The 18,203-nt window shown below is 29.2% G+C and overlaps 1 protein-coding gene across 2 annotated transcripts in view; it reads left to right on the top strand.

Annotated features, from left to right (window-relative positions):
* Positions 1–18,203, top strand: part of LOC142329076 (alpha-1,3-mannosyl-glycoprotein 4-beta-N-acetylglucosaminyltransferase B-like) — a 32,347-nt gene that overhangs the window by 11,332 nt on the left and 2,812 nt on the right. For both annotated transcript variants that reach the window (XM_075373401.1, XM_075373400.1), the window contains 2 exons: positions 2,116–2,229; positions 8,486–8,624. In XM_075373401.1, the coding sequence (XP_075229516.1) occupies positions 8,578–8,624 (47 nt within the window). In that variant the 5' untranslated portion in view covers positions 2,116–2,229; positions 8,486–8,577. The remainder of the gene's footprint in view (positions 1–2,115; positions 2,230–8,485; positions 8,625–18,203) is intronic.

Below are 18,203 nucleotides of genomic sequence, written 5' to 3'. Positions count from 1 at the left end.
ATTTATGAAAAATGATATTCCTATCTTAGGAAAACACTTCCTCATTCTGAATGTAGTGTTGAATTGACACTGCATTCTTTATATATGAATTTTTCACTCCAATTGCAGTGTGCTGTTTTAACACCAGATAGCCTACTGACATGTACATTTGATAATATCGTATTTTAATTTGCCTCATAATTTATATTTTAGATCCTGAATTTAATATCAAATAAAATTGATGTCCTTATTGGAGCACAATTTTACTAAAATTTTATTAACATACAAAATTTATTTGAAACTTAAAATATCCTGTTCTCCAAGAAACCAAATTACAATATATTCTTGCTTGCTATTAAAAATGATTTCTATATAGATGATCTCATTACCGGTTCAGATAACCTAAATGGAGTTATTCTATTAAAGAATGATATCTCCAAATTATTACAACAGGATGGTTTTTCACTTCACATGTGGTATTCTAACAATTGCAGTACTTGTATGTCTAGTCGTAATTCATCCATACCATCTAATCAAGAACACAACATATGTACTTGTAAGAGTTCTATGGAACAAAAAGTCCGATAGACTAAATTTCCAAATCACTCATTCTAACAATTTGAACATTTATACTAAAAGGAATACTCTTTCCATCGCAGCAGGTGTCTGTGATCCTCTAGGACTCATTGGCCTTATTATTATATTCATACACCATACACCATTCACCATATTAAATCTAAACCATCTGAATATAATTTTAGTACTTTTAACTACTAAGGAGTTGGATCACATACTCTTTACTTTTTCATATGTCAATCACAATTCATGTATTTCAGTGAGATAAAGAATGAGGTCATTGATAAGCAAAGTAAGCTTAGTTCACTAGATCCATGTTTGGATTATTTACGTCTAATCTAATTGTCAACTCTAAACACTTAAGACTCTTACACTGCGACAGAGATACTGGATAATATTGCAAAAAGAATCATTTCGTCAATCATTCATGTGTTTAATTTCCTTTAGATGTGATGCAAAACTCAATCCCAACAGCTTTGTCAATTACCGCCTGGTAGAATGATTCCTTCCTGAACATTCTCTTGTGCAGTGGCCCAATTATAATTCATCATGGCAGGCAGAGATCTAAAACATTAAGTAAGGCTTGTATAGCGCTTTTTATATGTTTAGCAGCCACTAAGGCTATTCATTTAGTTAGTTACTGATTTGACTTTAATCATTTTTCCACCTTCAAAAGATTAATTTCACTAGATATACCTACAAATGTATTTTCTGACTAAACTTTCATTGTTAAAACAGAATGTTTAAACAAATATTCAAACCTTTTTTACGTCACAAGGAATTAGCTGTTCATTTATTCCTCCATCTTCTCATTGTAGTGGTTTGTGGGAAAGTGCAGTCAAAAGTGTCAAATATCATAAATCTTAGAGGAATTTTATACAGTTGATACAGATTGAGGTTTGTCTTAATTCTTGGCCAATTTTTGCTATTTCCACTGATCATAGAGACACTGGCTCTCTAGGACACCAGGTTGAACGGTACATTTTCTTATTGGATGTAAAGTAAATTAGTACTTAAAAAGATGTCAGTTTTCAAGATGTTTATCACAGATGTATCAAGATTGTGAGAGAAAGGGTTGTGACACAATTTCATAACCAATTTCTGCAAGGCAACGGAGTGTTGCAACAAGATTTTGTACCATACCATACTGCCAAAAAAGTAGAAAATGTTTTCAAAGAATGAAACATTAAAGTGGTCTTGTGGCCAAGCAATCCCACACAACCCAAATGAAAAACTTTAGGCAGTAGTAAAAAACCTACTTGGAATGCAAAAACTGACATAATTAATCAGTAATATTGTTATGTTTCATGATGAAGAAATCAAAATATGTTTAGTTTAATCGTGTATGTTAAGTGATTAAGATAATTAATATGTGAATAACTAATTAATATGTTTTTCTTTATTCTTAAAGTGTACAGGTATGATTTTATATCAACATAAATTAATTTTTTATTAAATATTTGTATTCGGATTAATTTGCTTGCTTAAAATAAATATTTAGCATTTAATAGTATTTTATTTTTAACGTCTAATCATTCTAATTTAACTTTTGTTTTACAGGCATGAAAATTTATCAATATTTAAGCAACTTGGATGTAAGAAACTTTATTGTCCTGAGTGAAACAATTTTTAAATTGAGGTGAAAAATGAAGTGTTCCATTAAAAAAAAATCAGGTGAGTGAAATTGCATTTTGCTTTTTATAACAAGACAGTACATTATAATTTTTAGTGGTATCAATAAAATTTCATTAGTACTAATTACAAAATTATTAAAGTACTAATAATAATAATAATACCTAAATAATACCTATTCTTTGGTTTCATACTTATCTATTCTTATATAATTGATTAAAATAAATTCACCCTCAAATCTATGAATTTAAAAGAGGACATAAATAATACAAACCTCTTCAGTATTAGAAAACCAGAATATTGTAATCCTTTCTGTTATGGACAGGGAAAGATTAGAAACAAGTATGAAATTTTTTCACTGAAAAACACAAAACGTAATTAAAGAAAAAGCATTGTTATTTGTAATTTTAATGTGCGTTTTTTGTGAAGTGGCAATAGAAATGAATATTACTTTAAATTTTTTAGACAAGCCAGACATTTTATAAATAGTGGAATTATAGTAATGTATTTCTAAACAGTACCACTTTTGATCATTTTTGGTTACTACTGGTGTTGTTCTCCCAGATAACAGGGTTAAGATGACTTGTCTCCACAATTGAGTATGTTAAGACTTTACAGTTTGTAGCAAAAATGCTGATGCTTTTTATGGAATCGTCATTCATCCCGATTGGGGGTTGAATTACCGTACTGTGTATCCTTTACAAAGGTGTGGTGTCAGTGAGGCAATTATGCTATATGCTACACCTGTCTGGGCTCACCGCTTGGCTTTTAGGTGCTATGCAGACATTTTGCTACGAGCCCAGCAACTCCTCTTTCTGGCTGTTATAAGCAGTTACAGAACAGTCTCGCGGGAGGCAATCTGTGTTATAGCCAAAGTCAAACCCAAGATATCTTGGCTAATGAGTGTAAGGAACACTGCATTTCCAAGGTAAATAACCTATTAACATCAGAATGAAAGTAGGAGATGGAAGACTGGAGCCTTGTCTTAGCAGGTCAGATGGGATGAATCCCACACAGGTTGCTACACGCATAGGGTATATTTCCTATAGTGTCTGTTGTAGGTACGATTAGATGGGTTTCCCCCAGTCAGTATATCGACGAGTTTGGCTAGGTATCATTTGGTGGATTCGAGTCAATGCCTGGATTTTGGGACTGATGATACAGTGGAGCATGTCCTGTTTGTCTGTCTCTATACGAGGTCGAACATTCATAAGTTGTTAGGGAACTTGAGAGAATGCATTCCTTTCTGGATCTCCATAATAACTGGATGATCTGCAAGGAGTATTCTGTAGTGGCTGGTTTTCTTCGAGCCATTTTCTTTGTTTTTTTTTAGTATGATTTTTTTTTTAAAGAGGTGGAAGAGAACCCCATTTATGAGTGCCAGCAGTGTCGAGCTCACTAACAGGTTTTGCAAGATGTTATTAAATATGTATGTGTTCCTGCACACTACAGACTAAATCACCCCTGGCTACCCATCCTTCTTGATACAGCTGGTGCATTACTCATGGAAGGAGGAAATACACCCTCACAGACATTCAAACACCTAGTCAACAGATCCGGTTGGTTTTGTAGGTCTGCAGAGGGAGTTCAGTTGAGGTATTTGATGACTGTAGGATCCTGGGTGGCTAGGGTTCCGGCCTAGGCTTTGGATTGGTTGGAGGTAGGCGTATTGGCATCATGCCACGGTTATATTGGTATTGTTTGATTTGGGGATTTTACATCGGTGGCATCCTAACTGAGGCCTGGCTGTAATCTGTGAGATGTAATCAGAGGGTCTAAAGACGACATCCAGTAAAGCCCCTCAGGGCTTGGAACAGAGGGTGTGGTGTGGCGACTGGTGACGTTACCGTTCTTCCCCCTACAGGGTTGAGATGCCCAGATAACAAACACTATTATTGAATTTTTTTTTTGTTGAATGTTGATTTAAGGAATTCTAATACATCACATTCATCAATTTATTCCAGAGTTTGAATCAATCGTGGAGTAAAATGTAAGTTGACATTAGGATCGAAATGCAGGAATGAGGAGGTATAAGTCCGCTCACATAAAAGAAAAGAGTATTTATTATAACTGAGATAGTCGTAATATGATGGGTTAGGGATTGTGATGGTTTTCTAGTAAATTCTATTAAGAATTTCTATCCCAGTATAGCTACTATCACAGCTCCTTTTAAGGAAAACAGGTGCTGAAATATTTTGTGATTGACATGGTAGTTTCCCTTTTGAAGAAGTTCCAGGTCAGTAAGTTACTTTTTTGAGTAAGTTTGTGAGATTTAGTGCTCTCACAACCAGTATAGAGTATTTAACAAATGAGTAACATTCCATCTTGGAGATTTAGTAGTAATTAATTTATCAATGCAACAGCAAGAATTGTTAATGATTTAAACAATTACAAGACAGTTATTTATTAATTACTAGCAATACATAAAAATTAATATGTTCAATGCGGTGCAGTCATCTGTATATTCAGTTCATTATTTTAAAAATATTCTAAATGTTTTGTATATTCTTATAAAAATTTTTAATTAAAAATAATTTATTTATTAATTAATAATAATTTAAATATTTATTTTAATTTTATTTTTAATATCAGTACTGAAGAAGCATATTATGAAAGCAAGTTTTCTGAAGCTAAATATGACAATTGAATCTCAAATTTAAAAAAAATCATAAAATTTATGTAAAGAAATGTATATTCCAATTAAAACAATTTGATCACATAAAATATTAATTTATTGTGTGTTTTACATTTAATATACTTTTGTTGTTTGGAAACTTGATTCAGTAGTTATAATAAGGATTCTAAAGTACAGAAGGAATAAAATATGGAAACATGATATTAATATTAATATAATTTTACTCTTTTTTTTATTATATAAGTAGAAGTTCCTTCCAACAATTCGAAAATATTCCACTTGCTATATTACATTAAATGGTAGCTGCTGTAAAGTAGCAACTTATTCACCCTCATCTTTGGTTATACCAATGTTTGTTATATTGTTATACACATTTATGTTACACATATGTTAATCTACATCAGAGAGGACATCCGTCCATAACGCCTCTGTAATATATTTGTTCTGAATATATTTATTCAATAATGCGAAAGCTTTTTCACGCTACAAAAAAAAAAAACTGCATCAGTATAATTATTGATTTTTTTTTTTTTTTTTAGTCTCATCCCACAGTTTTAAATTAGTAAGGATTTTATATATCGGATCATTTTATGCGGTATACATTTGAGATCATTCTCTGCATCTCACACTAGAAATTTATCTTCTTTTAAAAGTATTTTCATTTGCTTTCAAAACACTGGTAATGTATGACTGAATATCATGCAGAGTTTTTTTTTGTACATTCTATGCTCAGTGTTTTTTAATTAGACACTGTATCAGTGTCATGAAGAACCATGCAGGTATACAGTTGAACAGTGATCTTTACTGAGGTGTATAGTTTTTGATATGTTAATAAATGACTTCAGCAGCTACAATGCTTGATAATGCTTGTTCGCCGGTATGTTGATGGGGATGTTATGCGACGTCAAGTAAACAGCTGACACTCGACAATGTTGAGTCTGACATCCAATTACATAGCTATTGTCTAATGCTCACATATACAAAAATTAACACAATCTTCTATTAGTCATATTGGGTTTTACATTTAGTATCTGGTTTGGAGTACCAAAAACGGTTAGCACCTTCCCTTGAATCATTCAAGGATTGCAATTTTTAATGGTGTTTGATGTCTAAATAATTGAATTGTAAACAAACAATTAAAAAATTATTACACTTTCACAAAAATGTAAAAACTTGAGAAAATATGTTGTCTGATGATAGCCGTTGAAAATGTTTAAATTACAAATGTACACTTATAGTTGAGGTTGAATTTAATTTGAATATAAAACGCATCAAGATTGTAATAATTGAACGTGTTAAAGAATTGCTACGAGTGAATAATTTAATAATGTGTGTGTTGCTGTAATGAGTGGAGAAAGCCAACTGATCTATAAGAAAACTCTTTTAATTACTATACCTTAACAAGACATTATTCTAATTTGTAATATGGCTAAGTTAAAAAGCACCTTATAAGTTATAAGTGTGCATCCTTGCCTTACACCTTGTGTTGTTTCAAATATTTCTATATTGTACAGATTTTTTATTTTATTTTTTTTATTTTAGCTGATTTCCGCTAATGAATGTCTGTTTTCTTAATTTCCATTGTTACATTAAGTTTCAGCGGTTTAAATAATTTTGTATTTGAAACTGGAAGTTTTTGATAAAATATTGTGGTAAATCATAATTTTATTTAAGCGGCTACATAAATTGCTAACTGTTATAGAGGAGTCGCATCTACTAGATCTCAACAGTAAACCCCATTTTTAATTACTCTTGAGTTTCTATATGGTGGAGTAAATTAATGCCCTCTTCTATTACTTCTTTTTGTCATTTTGTTTATTTGTGGTCATACAAATATCCTATTTCTTATAAAATGTGTTGACTAAAAAATTTTTTGATTTTTTTGAAGAAATATTTCATTGGAAGCATTTTTCAATTTTTTTTAATAATTATTTGTTTTTTGCAACTTTTTTAGTTCAAAAATATTTCTTTGTCGAGTCGGGAAATTTCACTTTTATGGAGAGAAATTTTCCTTTGTTTGTTTCAAGTGTAAACTCTGTAAAGAGGTTTGTAAAGGTTTATAAAGACAGACATTTGAAATAACTTTTACCTTTAAATCTAAAAATACGGTTAGTTTGCGTACATGTAATGTATGCAACTTGCATTATATGTAATGTACTTTTTTAGTTTTCTCTAAACTATATTTTTACACAATTGACCGGTTTTCTCAATAACCAATAAAGATTCTTACCTGGTGTTTTTGGCTGTAAATTATGCAGAAAGACACAAGGGGTTGTCAGTTTATCGGTTTAAAAAAGTTATAATTTTTTTTTTCAATGAGTAAAAAACATTGTGAATTAAAATTTTTTTTTAAATTCAATTTTCACTATATCAATTAAATTTTGTTTAAGAAATCACTTAAGTTCAATACAAAATGATCAAGGTCTACTATTCACGCAACATTAGAATACAACACTATTCAAAAATAGTCTGAACAGGGCAAGTAGTTGGAAAAAATCTTATTATCTGAATCTTATTTTTAGGTAGATTTCGTAAGAAAGCTACCTATTGTAATGGGTAAAAGTTCAACAAGCAAAACTATATTATTAGCTAAAACTATATTAGCAAAACCAATTCTTTTGTTATTGTATTTGTCCATATTCCCTCCTTTACTAATTACACCAAAGACAAAAAGTATAAACAGTTTACCACTAAGTATACAGAATTCAATAATGCTTCTTACCTTATGCTTATTGTTTTTTCATAATAGTGCTTCAAGGGTTCCCGTCATCATCAGTTTTTAAAAATCGCACATTAAATTCAGAATAAAATTGTAAACATGTAAAAATATGTAGTCATATTAAATATTATAAAATTAAAAAAAAAATTGAGTGCAGTACTGTATGTGTGGCTACCTAGCTGCATAACAATTTTTTTTTTATTTTATATCCGATGATGAGGGAAATCCTTGAAAGCACTGTTACAAAAAAACAATAAGCATAAGGTAAGAAGCAATATTGAATTCTGTACACTTAGTGGTAAACTGTTTATACTTTAATCTTTAGCATATCTATATTTATGTATTTCACTTTCTTGTGAACATGGGCAAAATCAGACGATGAAGGTGGAAATGGGCGGCGGGGCTTTTTAAAAAAAAAACCAATATCGCTATAACTTTCTTATTAAGTAAAATATCAAATTCATTTCATACTATTCTTTGGATAAGGGCCTAAAATTTATCTAAGTAAAGTTTTTTGATATCCCCGACCATCGGCCCAGGGGATGGAAAAAATGGGGTCACAAAGACCAAAAAATCATTTCCCTTAATAGGCACAGTATCGAATCGGTTTAAAGTTGTCGTTATTCCTCTAAACGTTACCTAAAATCTTTGAAGCTATTTTTGATATGGCCAAAATAAAAGGGATGTTGCTGGAATTGTAAGAAGATGCATTCATTGTTGTAACTTTAGGGTAGAAATTTTTTTATCCCCTACTTTGCACTACTTAAACTACCACTGCCTTCCGGTGCGCTGAAAGGGAGTTTTTTATTATATTTAAGTTTAGATTGTCAAGGATATGAATAAAAAAGCCATATTTATAATTTTTATTTTTCTTGTTTTTATATTTTGATTATGCTGGACTACATTAATGATCATAACGCATTTATATTATTATTTTTACTTAGAATGTCAGAATCGTTAGGTTCAATGGCTGTGCTTGTGGGGCTGAATTTTCAATAACCGCAGCAGTATTCCCTGATTCTGTTGCAACTACTTTATGAACTACTACTACTACTACTACTACTACTACTGTATCAAACTCTGGTAATGTTTTTTTTTTTTTTTTACTGAATACAGATTTATCTGATATTATATATTAGGAAAACAACACTGGCTACATACACCATAATTCTTAAGTTTAGTACGCATCTTACCAGCATTACTTATGCTTCATTATTGTAGACAACTGCTTTATTAACATAAACTTCAATTTTTATAATTTGTATGACATTGTAACGGTGCTACTTAAAATTTATAAGTAACTTCTTTAAATTGGATAACCTAAATACAACTTCAAAATTATTATACCTTAAATAAATATGTAATGGTAAATTAGAAAAACTGTAGGTGCAGTTGTAGTTTACCTGTTTTTCTTCAATCTCAAAATGATCGGTCCTTGATCTGAAGACTGAGCAGTTGCAGGCATACCCATAAAAAAATGAAACGTAACATCACACTGTCGCTATACTAGTAGTATTTTATAAATAAAAACCTCACCCCACGCTCCATCATACTGCAAGCTATATCTTCATTAAAACAATGAAATACAATGCATACATACACACGTATGTGCAATATATAAGGTTTTTTAAATTTCGTTTTGGAAAGGGGTCGTGTAAATAGCTCGGTTATAAATTAAAATGATTGCAAAGTCGGGGTTAATCCTGAAATAAGAGTCTTAACAACTGACAAATAAGTTTTCAAACGAACTGTCTTCATTGTCAGATTTATCAGGTAGATAATAAATATCTGATTTATTATCAGAAAACCACAATATATTTCATTTTCCTTCTTCTAGTGCTAATTATATATTTTATTTTAAATAATTTTTTTGAGAAACTTTTATAGATCACTATTAGAAATTAATGTAATGGAAGCATAATATAAGCTTCTTTCTCATATACTGCAATATCGTGTATTTATTAAAATGGTATTAGCACAAAAAAAAACTAGTTTATGAATTAATTGTGCATTTTAATGATGGGCTGATAATGTACATTAGTTCTGTAAGATAGACTAACTTTGTTTTTTCTTCTGATACCTTCATGTGTGTACCTTCTCCGATGCACTTAATTTATGCGATGATGATTATTCATCCTTTGTTTTTAAATTATAACTTTTTGATCTGCAAACAGAAGTTTAGAAGCGATCCGCTCTACAGATCAGTATTACTAATAGTGTTGTTTCTTTTTCTACTATGACAGAACATATAATATCATATTGTTGATGCGTCGTACTTGTTAAACTACTTGATTAAATTTATACCTTTTCTAGTAATTTCCTCTCCGGTTTTTAACTCTATTAAATATCTTTATATACATACTTCTTAATAAATCAACCAAAAGTTGTAATTATACTTGGATTCCCCATTCTTTAGCGCGGTTTTGATCAGGAAATTTTGTCTAAATCTATTTGCAAATCTTTAAAGATTAGTTAAATTTTATAATTAAATTAAATTTTTTTTTATCATTTGTTTACTGGTGAATATAAATTTTTATCTTTCATTTCCTGGTTTTCCATGGCAGTTATAAAAATATGTTCACATAAAATAATATAGGGTTAAATTAAATTTTATTTTAAAAACTTTATTAATTTATTTAAAATATTATTGGCTTTTGGCCAGTACAAATTTTTTAAAAATTGAATATAAATAATGATTCTTTCAAATTCTGTTTTATGATGAAAATTTACATTGAAATTCTTAATTTTTTAAGTTTAAATCGGTATCTGTAGACAGAACGTAAGTAAACCTTGTATTTATTACAGTGGGTGTAATTATTTATTTATAATAGAGACTGAAAGATGTATTTTTTAAAAATTCATTTCTTGGCAAGCGATCCAAATTATTGAAAATGTTTAAATTGTAAATTTCTACAGCTTTATTTAAGATTAAAGAATTCTGTGGCTTTAAGATGTTTAAAGAATAACGATTTGCACTACACCTAGAATGAAAATTTGTTTAATGTTTAAAGTTATTTTTCAATATATTTTGTTACCATTTTAGTCTATATTCTTTATTTCAATAAGAATATATTTAACGGCAGAAATTTTTTACTAAAACATATCTGTAGTTCAAATTTTATGTCGATGATGAGGGACATTATATTTAAAACTGTGCACTAATTTTTTTGTGGTGGATATGTACATTTGTACATCTTATTTAAAGTATTTTTACAATGTAATGCATTGACATTTATATATCTTAAATTTCATTTTACTTTTTGTTTTGTAAATTATTTATTATCAGTTGTTCTCTTATAAGAGTAACCTACTTGTCGTTTTAAGTTTTACATTATTTTTTTAGTAATTATTTTTGTTTATAAAGTAAATTATAATGTTTTGTATTGTCAATATTACTGTATTCAATATGAACTTATACTTTGTTATCGATATGAATTTATAATGACTTATTTCATTAATAATAAGAGTGTGTGACTGTTACATTAACTAAATATAAGTATATACAGGTGACTCAGGAGGATAGGACAATATTTTGACTACTCATTCTAAAGGCTAAATAAAAATAAGAAAAAAGTTCATATAAACATAGGTCTGAAAATGCTTCGTCAGCGAGTTATACAGGGTGAAAGATTTCGCCTGAGTTTCAGTTCCTCCGGGTAAATTAAGGCTTTCTGAAATTCTGGGAAGGTCAATTTAGGGGCAAATTCAATTGTTTCTTATGGTTTTTGACCTGGGAAATCTAAAAACATAGATCCCAGAACTGTATCTCTCTTAGTTTCTAAGATATCCTGTGTAAAACGCCAAAAATAGGGTCAAAAACACATTTTTTTACATTTGACGTACAATAATGTTGTTAAATTGGCGATAAATCATACATTTTTTAACATAAATTGTAGAGAATTTAATTATAAGAAGATTGATGTAAATAATGTCAACCTTGCTGTGTGCCATTTCCATGGCGTAAACGATTTATTTAAGCGAAATCATTTATAATAATTTTAAATATGAAAAATTTTGTATGGATTTATGAGTTACGTTTTGTTTTAACCTCATACAGAAAGTTACATTTATGGAAGTAGGAAAACATTTTAACGAATCTATGCAGATAGATTTGCATGGAACAGCAAAATCTAGTGATTGACCAAATTGTCACTGTTTTTTAAGTACCAAAAGTAATAATACTAACATGGAGTGGATTAAAGATATTTCATTAATAATTTCTTTTAAAAACTTAATTTGTGACTGCAGGCTCTTCCTCAAAGATTCAAATACTGTATCATTTTTATTTTTGCAAGTCGCTTAATAAAATATTAATGAACAAGAAGTTTGTTAAATAAAGAATGTTTGCTCAGGAAATGGAAACTGAGAGTTTTGAACTTCAAGATCCACAATGGTAAGACAGAAAGACATACACCAACAGTCTATAAAGAACCTCAAATACCTTTATCAGGCATGATGGGTAAAATTGCATGTACTAGTATAATATAAATGTTATAATGATACTGCAAACTATTAATCACTGTCTGCACAATTCAATGGTTATAAAAGAGGTAACGAAAAGTCTGTATGTATGTAGTTGTAAATTCCATTAAATAAAATAAATTTTATTACACAAATTTTATGCAAATCTATCATTTATTCCATCGAGTGAATTATTCTATTGTTATTATTATTATTTACTATGAACTAAATTCATTTGATAAATTTAACTGACTTTTGTCCTGTCAATAAAGTATATTTTACGATTCTTCTCAATAGTAGTGGACTGTATAAAATAATTTGTAAATCTGTGCCTATCGTGTGTATAACCTTACACTAATAGTAGTTAAATGAAAGAAAAAATTTATTGGCTGTTATCTTAAAAATCCAAACTAAAAAAGGTACTATACCACAAAAATAAAAATCAACTTTAGGTTATGAATTAAATTTCATATTGTGCGTATTTAAAATAAAATAAACATGCTAAGTGAATGACAAGAGTTTTAAACAATAGTGAAACTCTATGCATAACAAACTCACAATTTAAGTACGTACAAAAGGCTTTGTAAATCCTACAGTGTTGGCAGTCAATATATGAAGCGATTAAAGCTATTTACTGTGACAGTAAACACCAAAAAAACTACAGGCTTTCTCTTTCTGATAAGGTAGTAATTGAAGTAATCTGTAAAGGCGTTGAATGTTAGGTGTAATCTGAGATATGGAAGAGTGAATGTTTCTGGTCACTGGTTAAATTTTTATCGGCTTTCGCTCTCTTTTATGATATTTATAAAAGTAATCTGTGAAGGCGTTAGATGTTTGGTGTAATCTTAGATACAGAAGAGTGAACGTTTCATGTCATTGATTAAATTTTTCTCGGCTTTACCTCTTTGATAAGAAAGTTATAGAAAAAATCTGTGTGGGCGTTGAATGGTGAATTTTTCTTGTCATTGGTTAAATTTTTATTGGATTTCTCTTTCTTATAATGTAGTTATTGAAGTAATCTGTGGGAGCGTTGAATGTTAGGTATAATCTGAGATACGGAAGAATGAATGTTTCTCTTCATTGGTTAAATATTTATCGGCTTTCTCTTTATAGAAGTAACCTGTGAGGGGATTGAATTTTCAAATTTAAGTCCGTAATCAAATCATGATAGTTTTATTACATTCTCAAATATATTCTGTTAACAGTATAAAAAGTGTTTCGAATGGATAAGAACTGCAAACCTAATCAATACAGAATGGAGATTTGATGCCAAGTCACTTGCTGTGTTCTGAAATTCTATCTGGATCTCTACTATTTTAAGTTATATCTTTGCAAATATGAATTGATGCTTGAAAATAGAAATATTTTTGAAAATATATACTGTCAGAAAGTGTAAAAAAATGTTATATTTTTTTTACTCAACAAGGTAAAAACCTCCGTAAAAAAAATTAAGAATTTAAAAAAAAATTCTTTGTTACATTTCTTTAAGAAATTTTTTGTGAGACATTTGTTTTTTCGTTGGAATTAATCTATTCCTGGATTGTCCTTTTTGTAACCTAAACGTTTTGTTTCTACCACATTAAGTTTCAATGTTTTCCTCCATTCTTTTACGACTACCTAGAACACAATTAAAATCGATCAGAGTCAACGTCTTGTTATCTTACGCCCTTTTTTGATTTTAATTGTTCCGACAATTCCAAATAATTTTAACTGTAGAAAAGGCATTGGGAATTTTTTCCCCAGCAGAATAATATACCTTTTTAAAATATAAAAATGTAATTGTATAATTGTTATATATCACCATTCTAACTAAGATTACCATTTTTACACAAGCTACTTGTTCTGCCAAGGTCTTCCATTTCTATACAACTCTAATATACTCTCCAAATTGTTTATCGATGTCTTCTTCTCTTCTATTCTATTTTCTACAACTTTTATAAGATTTAAAAGATTACTGAAAGAAGAGAACTTCCTCTGTGACTATTAACTTCTCTTTTTTCTCCTTTTTTACGTAAAGTATGAATATCCACAGGAACGGCAGTCTACTTGCCATTCTTTCGAAAGAACAAAAAAAAAAGGTTCTAACAGTACAGCTTTTCTTCGGGTGTTTGGAATTTTAATAGCTCTCAAAAAATAATTTGCTAAAATTTTACTATTGCAAGTTTATGTAATTGTTATATAAAAATATTTTTTCTTAATTTTTTAGAAAATAATTTTCTTGGAGAAATAGAATATGTTATTGTAATAATAAAAAGTGCAATCGATTCAGTTTTAGAAATATGTCTATAATATTATAAATTGTGTTTTTATGTGTTAATAAATATTATTTTCTTCACAATGTAAAAAATTTCAGAATGACTTAGTTTAATTTATAATGTGTTTGTTAAGATTCATTTATTATATACTGAACCAGCTTAATTAAATATTGTTAGACTTTATTTATTGTAAAGCATTATAATTCAGTATGTAAATTAAAGGTGAATAAAAGAAGTGTTCAATTTGTGTATTGGCAATTACTTAATGTATACAGTTACATAACCAAGGTATTATGCAGAGGCTGGAATTGTACAGTGTGAAGTCTAAACTTTAATATCCACTTAAATATTAATATTGTCAATTAATTTTAAGGTATGCATTGTAAATTATTTATTTTGTAATCTAATAAACAATGTTCCACAGATAACAGGTTGATTTTTATTTAAAACATACACTACACTATTCTTTTCGTAAAAACTAATGTGATCAGATGCAAGTAACCTACATTGTGACGAGTGGTAGATGTGTGTATACATTCAGGTTTAAGTTTGAATTTTTTAACACATAACATAAATAAAAGATAAAATATGATTTATCTCTTGTGTTTTAAAAACGATGTGTAATCTTACCCTTTCAGTTTAACATTTTTAGTGTCCCAACCACAGGGGTTTGAGGTGTGGTGGCATTATATAAAAAATGTCATATTTCTATGTTTAATGGTCAAATAGTTATTACTGTGTGTGTTTATACACTGTCTATACTACTTATTATTTTATGTAATTATTGTAATCTTACTTTATTTTTTTGTTGATAGACAGTGTTAAAGATAATTTCTTTCAGCATTTTTTTTTTTATGCTTTGACTAATTTTCTTTCTCTTTTCTCCAGTTCATTTATTTCCACAACCATCTTTTTTTTCTATTTCTCAACTCATAATTCAAAATTAATTTTCTAAATACATCGTGACGTCAAGGAATCTTTTCCTAAGGAAAAGTCAGGAATTTTTAGAAGAAATCAACAAGAATTGCAAAAAAATTCAAAGAAGCATTTTTGTTACCAAATAAAGATGTTTAATTTTCAGATACACTGAAAATTGTAAATTTGTAAATTATTTATTTTGTAATCTAATATACAATGCTCCACAGAAAACAGGAAGATGTTTAAGTAATGGTGACCCATTGCTCAGCACATTGCAACTACATGCTTTAAGCAGCCTTTAACATGTCCTTTACTTATTTACATTTCCCAATTATTTTTACATATTGAAGGAGAACTGTTATTGGAATTTATCTCAAATCACCACAATTTTTTGTTTAATTTTACTTAATCAATTGCTTTTAAATGACATCTAAAAAGACTGTTTACTGGTGAGTGGTTAGATTAGATTAGATCTTAATTTACATACCACAAAATTTTCCTTAACTTTCCTGTATGCTCCTTTTATTTTACCAATGTTCATTTCTCTTTCCACTTCTGAACGCTTTCCTTTAATCTCCTCTTCTTTTGCTAGTTTGCACTTCCCGTTTATATTATTTGTTAATTGTCAATACCTTTTACTTTCTTTATCACTAGCATTCTTATATTTTCTATATTTATCCATCAGCTGAAATATATCCTCTGATATCCAAGGTTTTCTACTAGTTCTCTTTGTTCTGCCTAAGTTCGCTTCTGCTGATCTAAGAGTTTCCTTTTTAACATTCTCCCATTCTTCTTCAACATTTTCTACCTTATTTTTAGTAATACCTCTTGCGATGTCCTCCTCAATAATCTTCTTTACTTCCTCTTTCTGATGCTTCTCTAAATTCCACAGATTCATCTGACACCTATTATTCAGGTGTTTAAACCCCAATCTACATTTTCTTACCACAAAATTATTGTCGCTTTCAGTGTCTGCTCCAGAGCAGACAAGCATAATAAAGAAAGCATAATTTAGAAATCACTCATCGACTGCAAAGCAGTCGATGAGTGATTTCTAAAAATTTGCTTAATCGTGATATAATCTATCTGATACACTGTACTAATAATGACAAAATATTTTTCAAGAAAATCTTAGTAACATTTGTTTTCTATAGGATGTTCTGTTCTAGTTTTCTTACCTGTATTACTTTTAGATTTTAGTTTTCCTTTAAGTTGTGATCATACATATATTCTTTGTTAAATTGAAATCTGTGTATCTTATTATTTTTATGTAAACCAAGTTATTAAATATTTCATTTTACATGGCAAAATAATCATATGTGTGAGCCAATTATTTTTAAAAAAGTAATCTGTGAGGGCGTTGAATGTTAGGTGTAATCTAGATACATAAAAATGAACGTTTCTGGGCTTTCATTTAATTTTTACTGCTTTCTCTTTCTGATAATGTTATTATTTAAGTATTCTCTGAGAGCCCAAGTAAAGTATTTCTGCTTACTACTGATATCTTCCTATCCATGTACATAATATTAGAGAAATCTATCGTAACCATTTTACAAAAAAGAAAAAAAATGTAAATGTTTATTTTGGTTAAATTATATTGTAAAAATAATAAATTAGATTTTACAGATTATAAAAATCTAAGATAAATACACATCAGAAGAAGAAATCTTACTTTCAAACATATGCATGTTCAAATTAAAATGTATTAAAAAAGTGCATACCCTGATTGTATAACACTTTTCTGATTCAGGTGCAATAATTACATCTTCTATCTTTCCAATTTGTTCTCTGGCTTTTTATTATTTTCATTAGTTTGACATGATTGAAGGCATTTTATCCGTATCTTTAATAATACACTTATTTCTTTATGCCTTTCTAAGTCATAAACCTCTCACAGCAGTTAATAATTAACCCGATTATGACCCTTGTGTCTCTTTCCTTTCCAAACCCTTATTGTTTTTCTGTACATTAAGTGCGCTGAAGGTTTGACTCTAACTTTGTTAACTGATCTGTCAGCTGGCTTAGGCAGCATGGGTGAACAAGGTTTGTTATCTAACTAAATTACATCATCCGGCTAACGTGACACATTTGTATATAAAATACAAACACAACTAACTAGTACACTAGATGCAACAGTCCGCAAGGGGAAACTTTCAGCTCATGTATTGTAACTATTTGCTTTATTTTCTCTTCATTAGGCTTCTGATCAGTCAGTTCTGATCAAAATTATCAGGAGAATTTCTGTTGAATGTGAATTAATACAATATGATTACTAGTTAATTCTTTGCCGATTGTAAATTAAACTGGCTGTACCATAATCTTAATGCTTTATTGCACTATGCCTTTAGGAAATTGGAATTCAATTTCGTTGTAAAATGTAAAATATCTTAAATTTTTGCTTTATTTTAATATTTTAAATGCTATTTTTTAAGCTTTTTAAATTTTAGAATACCAATGTTTTTCAATAGCTTTTTGGTTGTTTTTCTTTATCTACTTCCACCCTTGTAAATCAGTTAAAATTTTTACTTTGTTTGAACTTATCTTGCATTAAATCACCCATTTTAAACATGTTTTTTAGATATCTTAAATTTACCGATTTTTTTTTTTTCAAATTTAATTTACATAATTGTATATTTATCTAGTATATGTGAAAAAATTTATTTAAATCGTACCGTATTAAATGACAGATTTGTTAATCCTGGCATATAAGAAGGAGAAGGTTATAGTTGCCACCAAGTTACGACGAGCTTAGAGCGGTGATGATTGCTACTCAACATATCATGCTTCATGTTTATGCTACTAAGAGATGATTAATCACGTTATGCCAATATTTCAGAGAATAATAGTATAGCAGTGATGTGCGGGCAGTGATCATCCAAGCTCGCCGTTACATGTTGGCTACTGTATAGTTAATTGAAATTATGAATATTTTCAGTGTAGTTTAATTTCATATTAAAAGAAAATATTTTTGATATTTTAATTAACAAGATACGTCTTGTATAAGTAATCTACTCTCAAATTTGGAATG

This window comes from Lycorma delicatula, chromosome 8 (assembly GCF_047948215.1).
Source record: "Lycorma delicatula isolate Av1 chromosome 8, ASM4794821v1, whole genome shotgun sequence".
NCBI lineage: Eukaryota > Metazoa > Arthropoda > Insecta > Hemiptera > Fulgoridae > Lycorma > Lycorma delicatula.
This window is presented reverse-complemented; position numbering and strand designations above follow the sequence as displayed.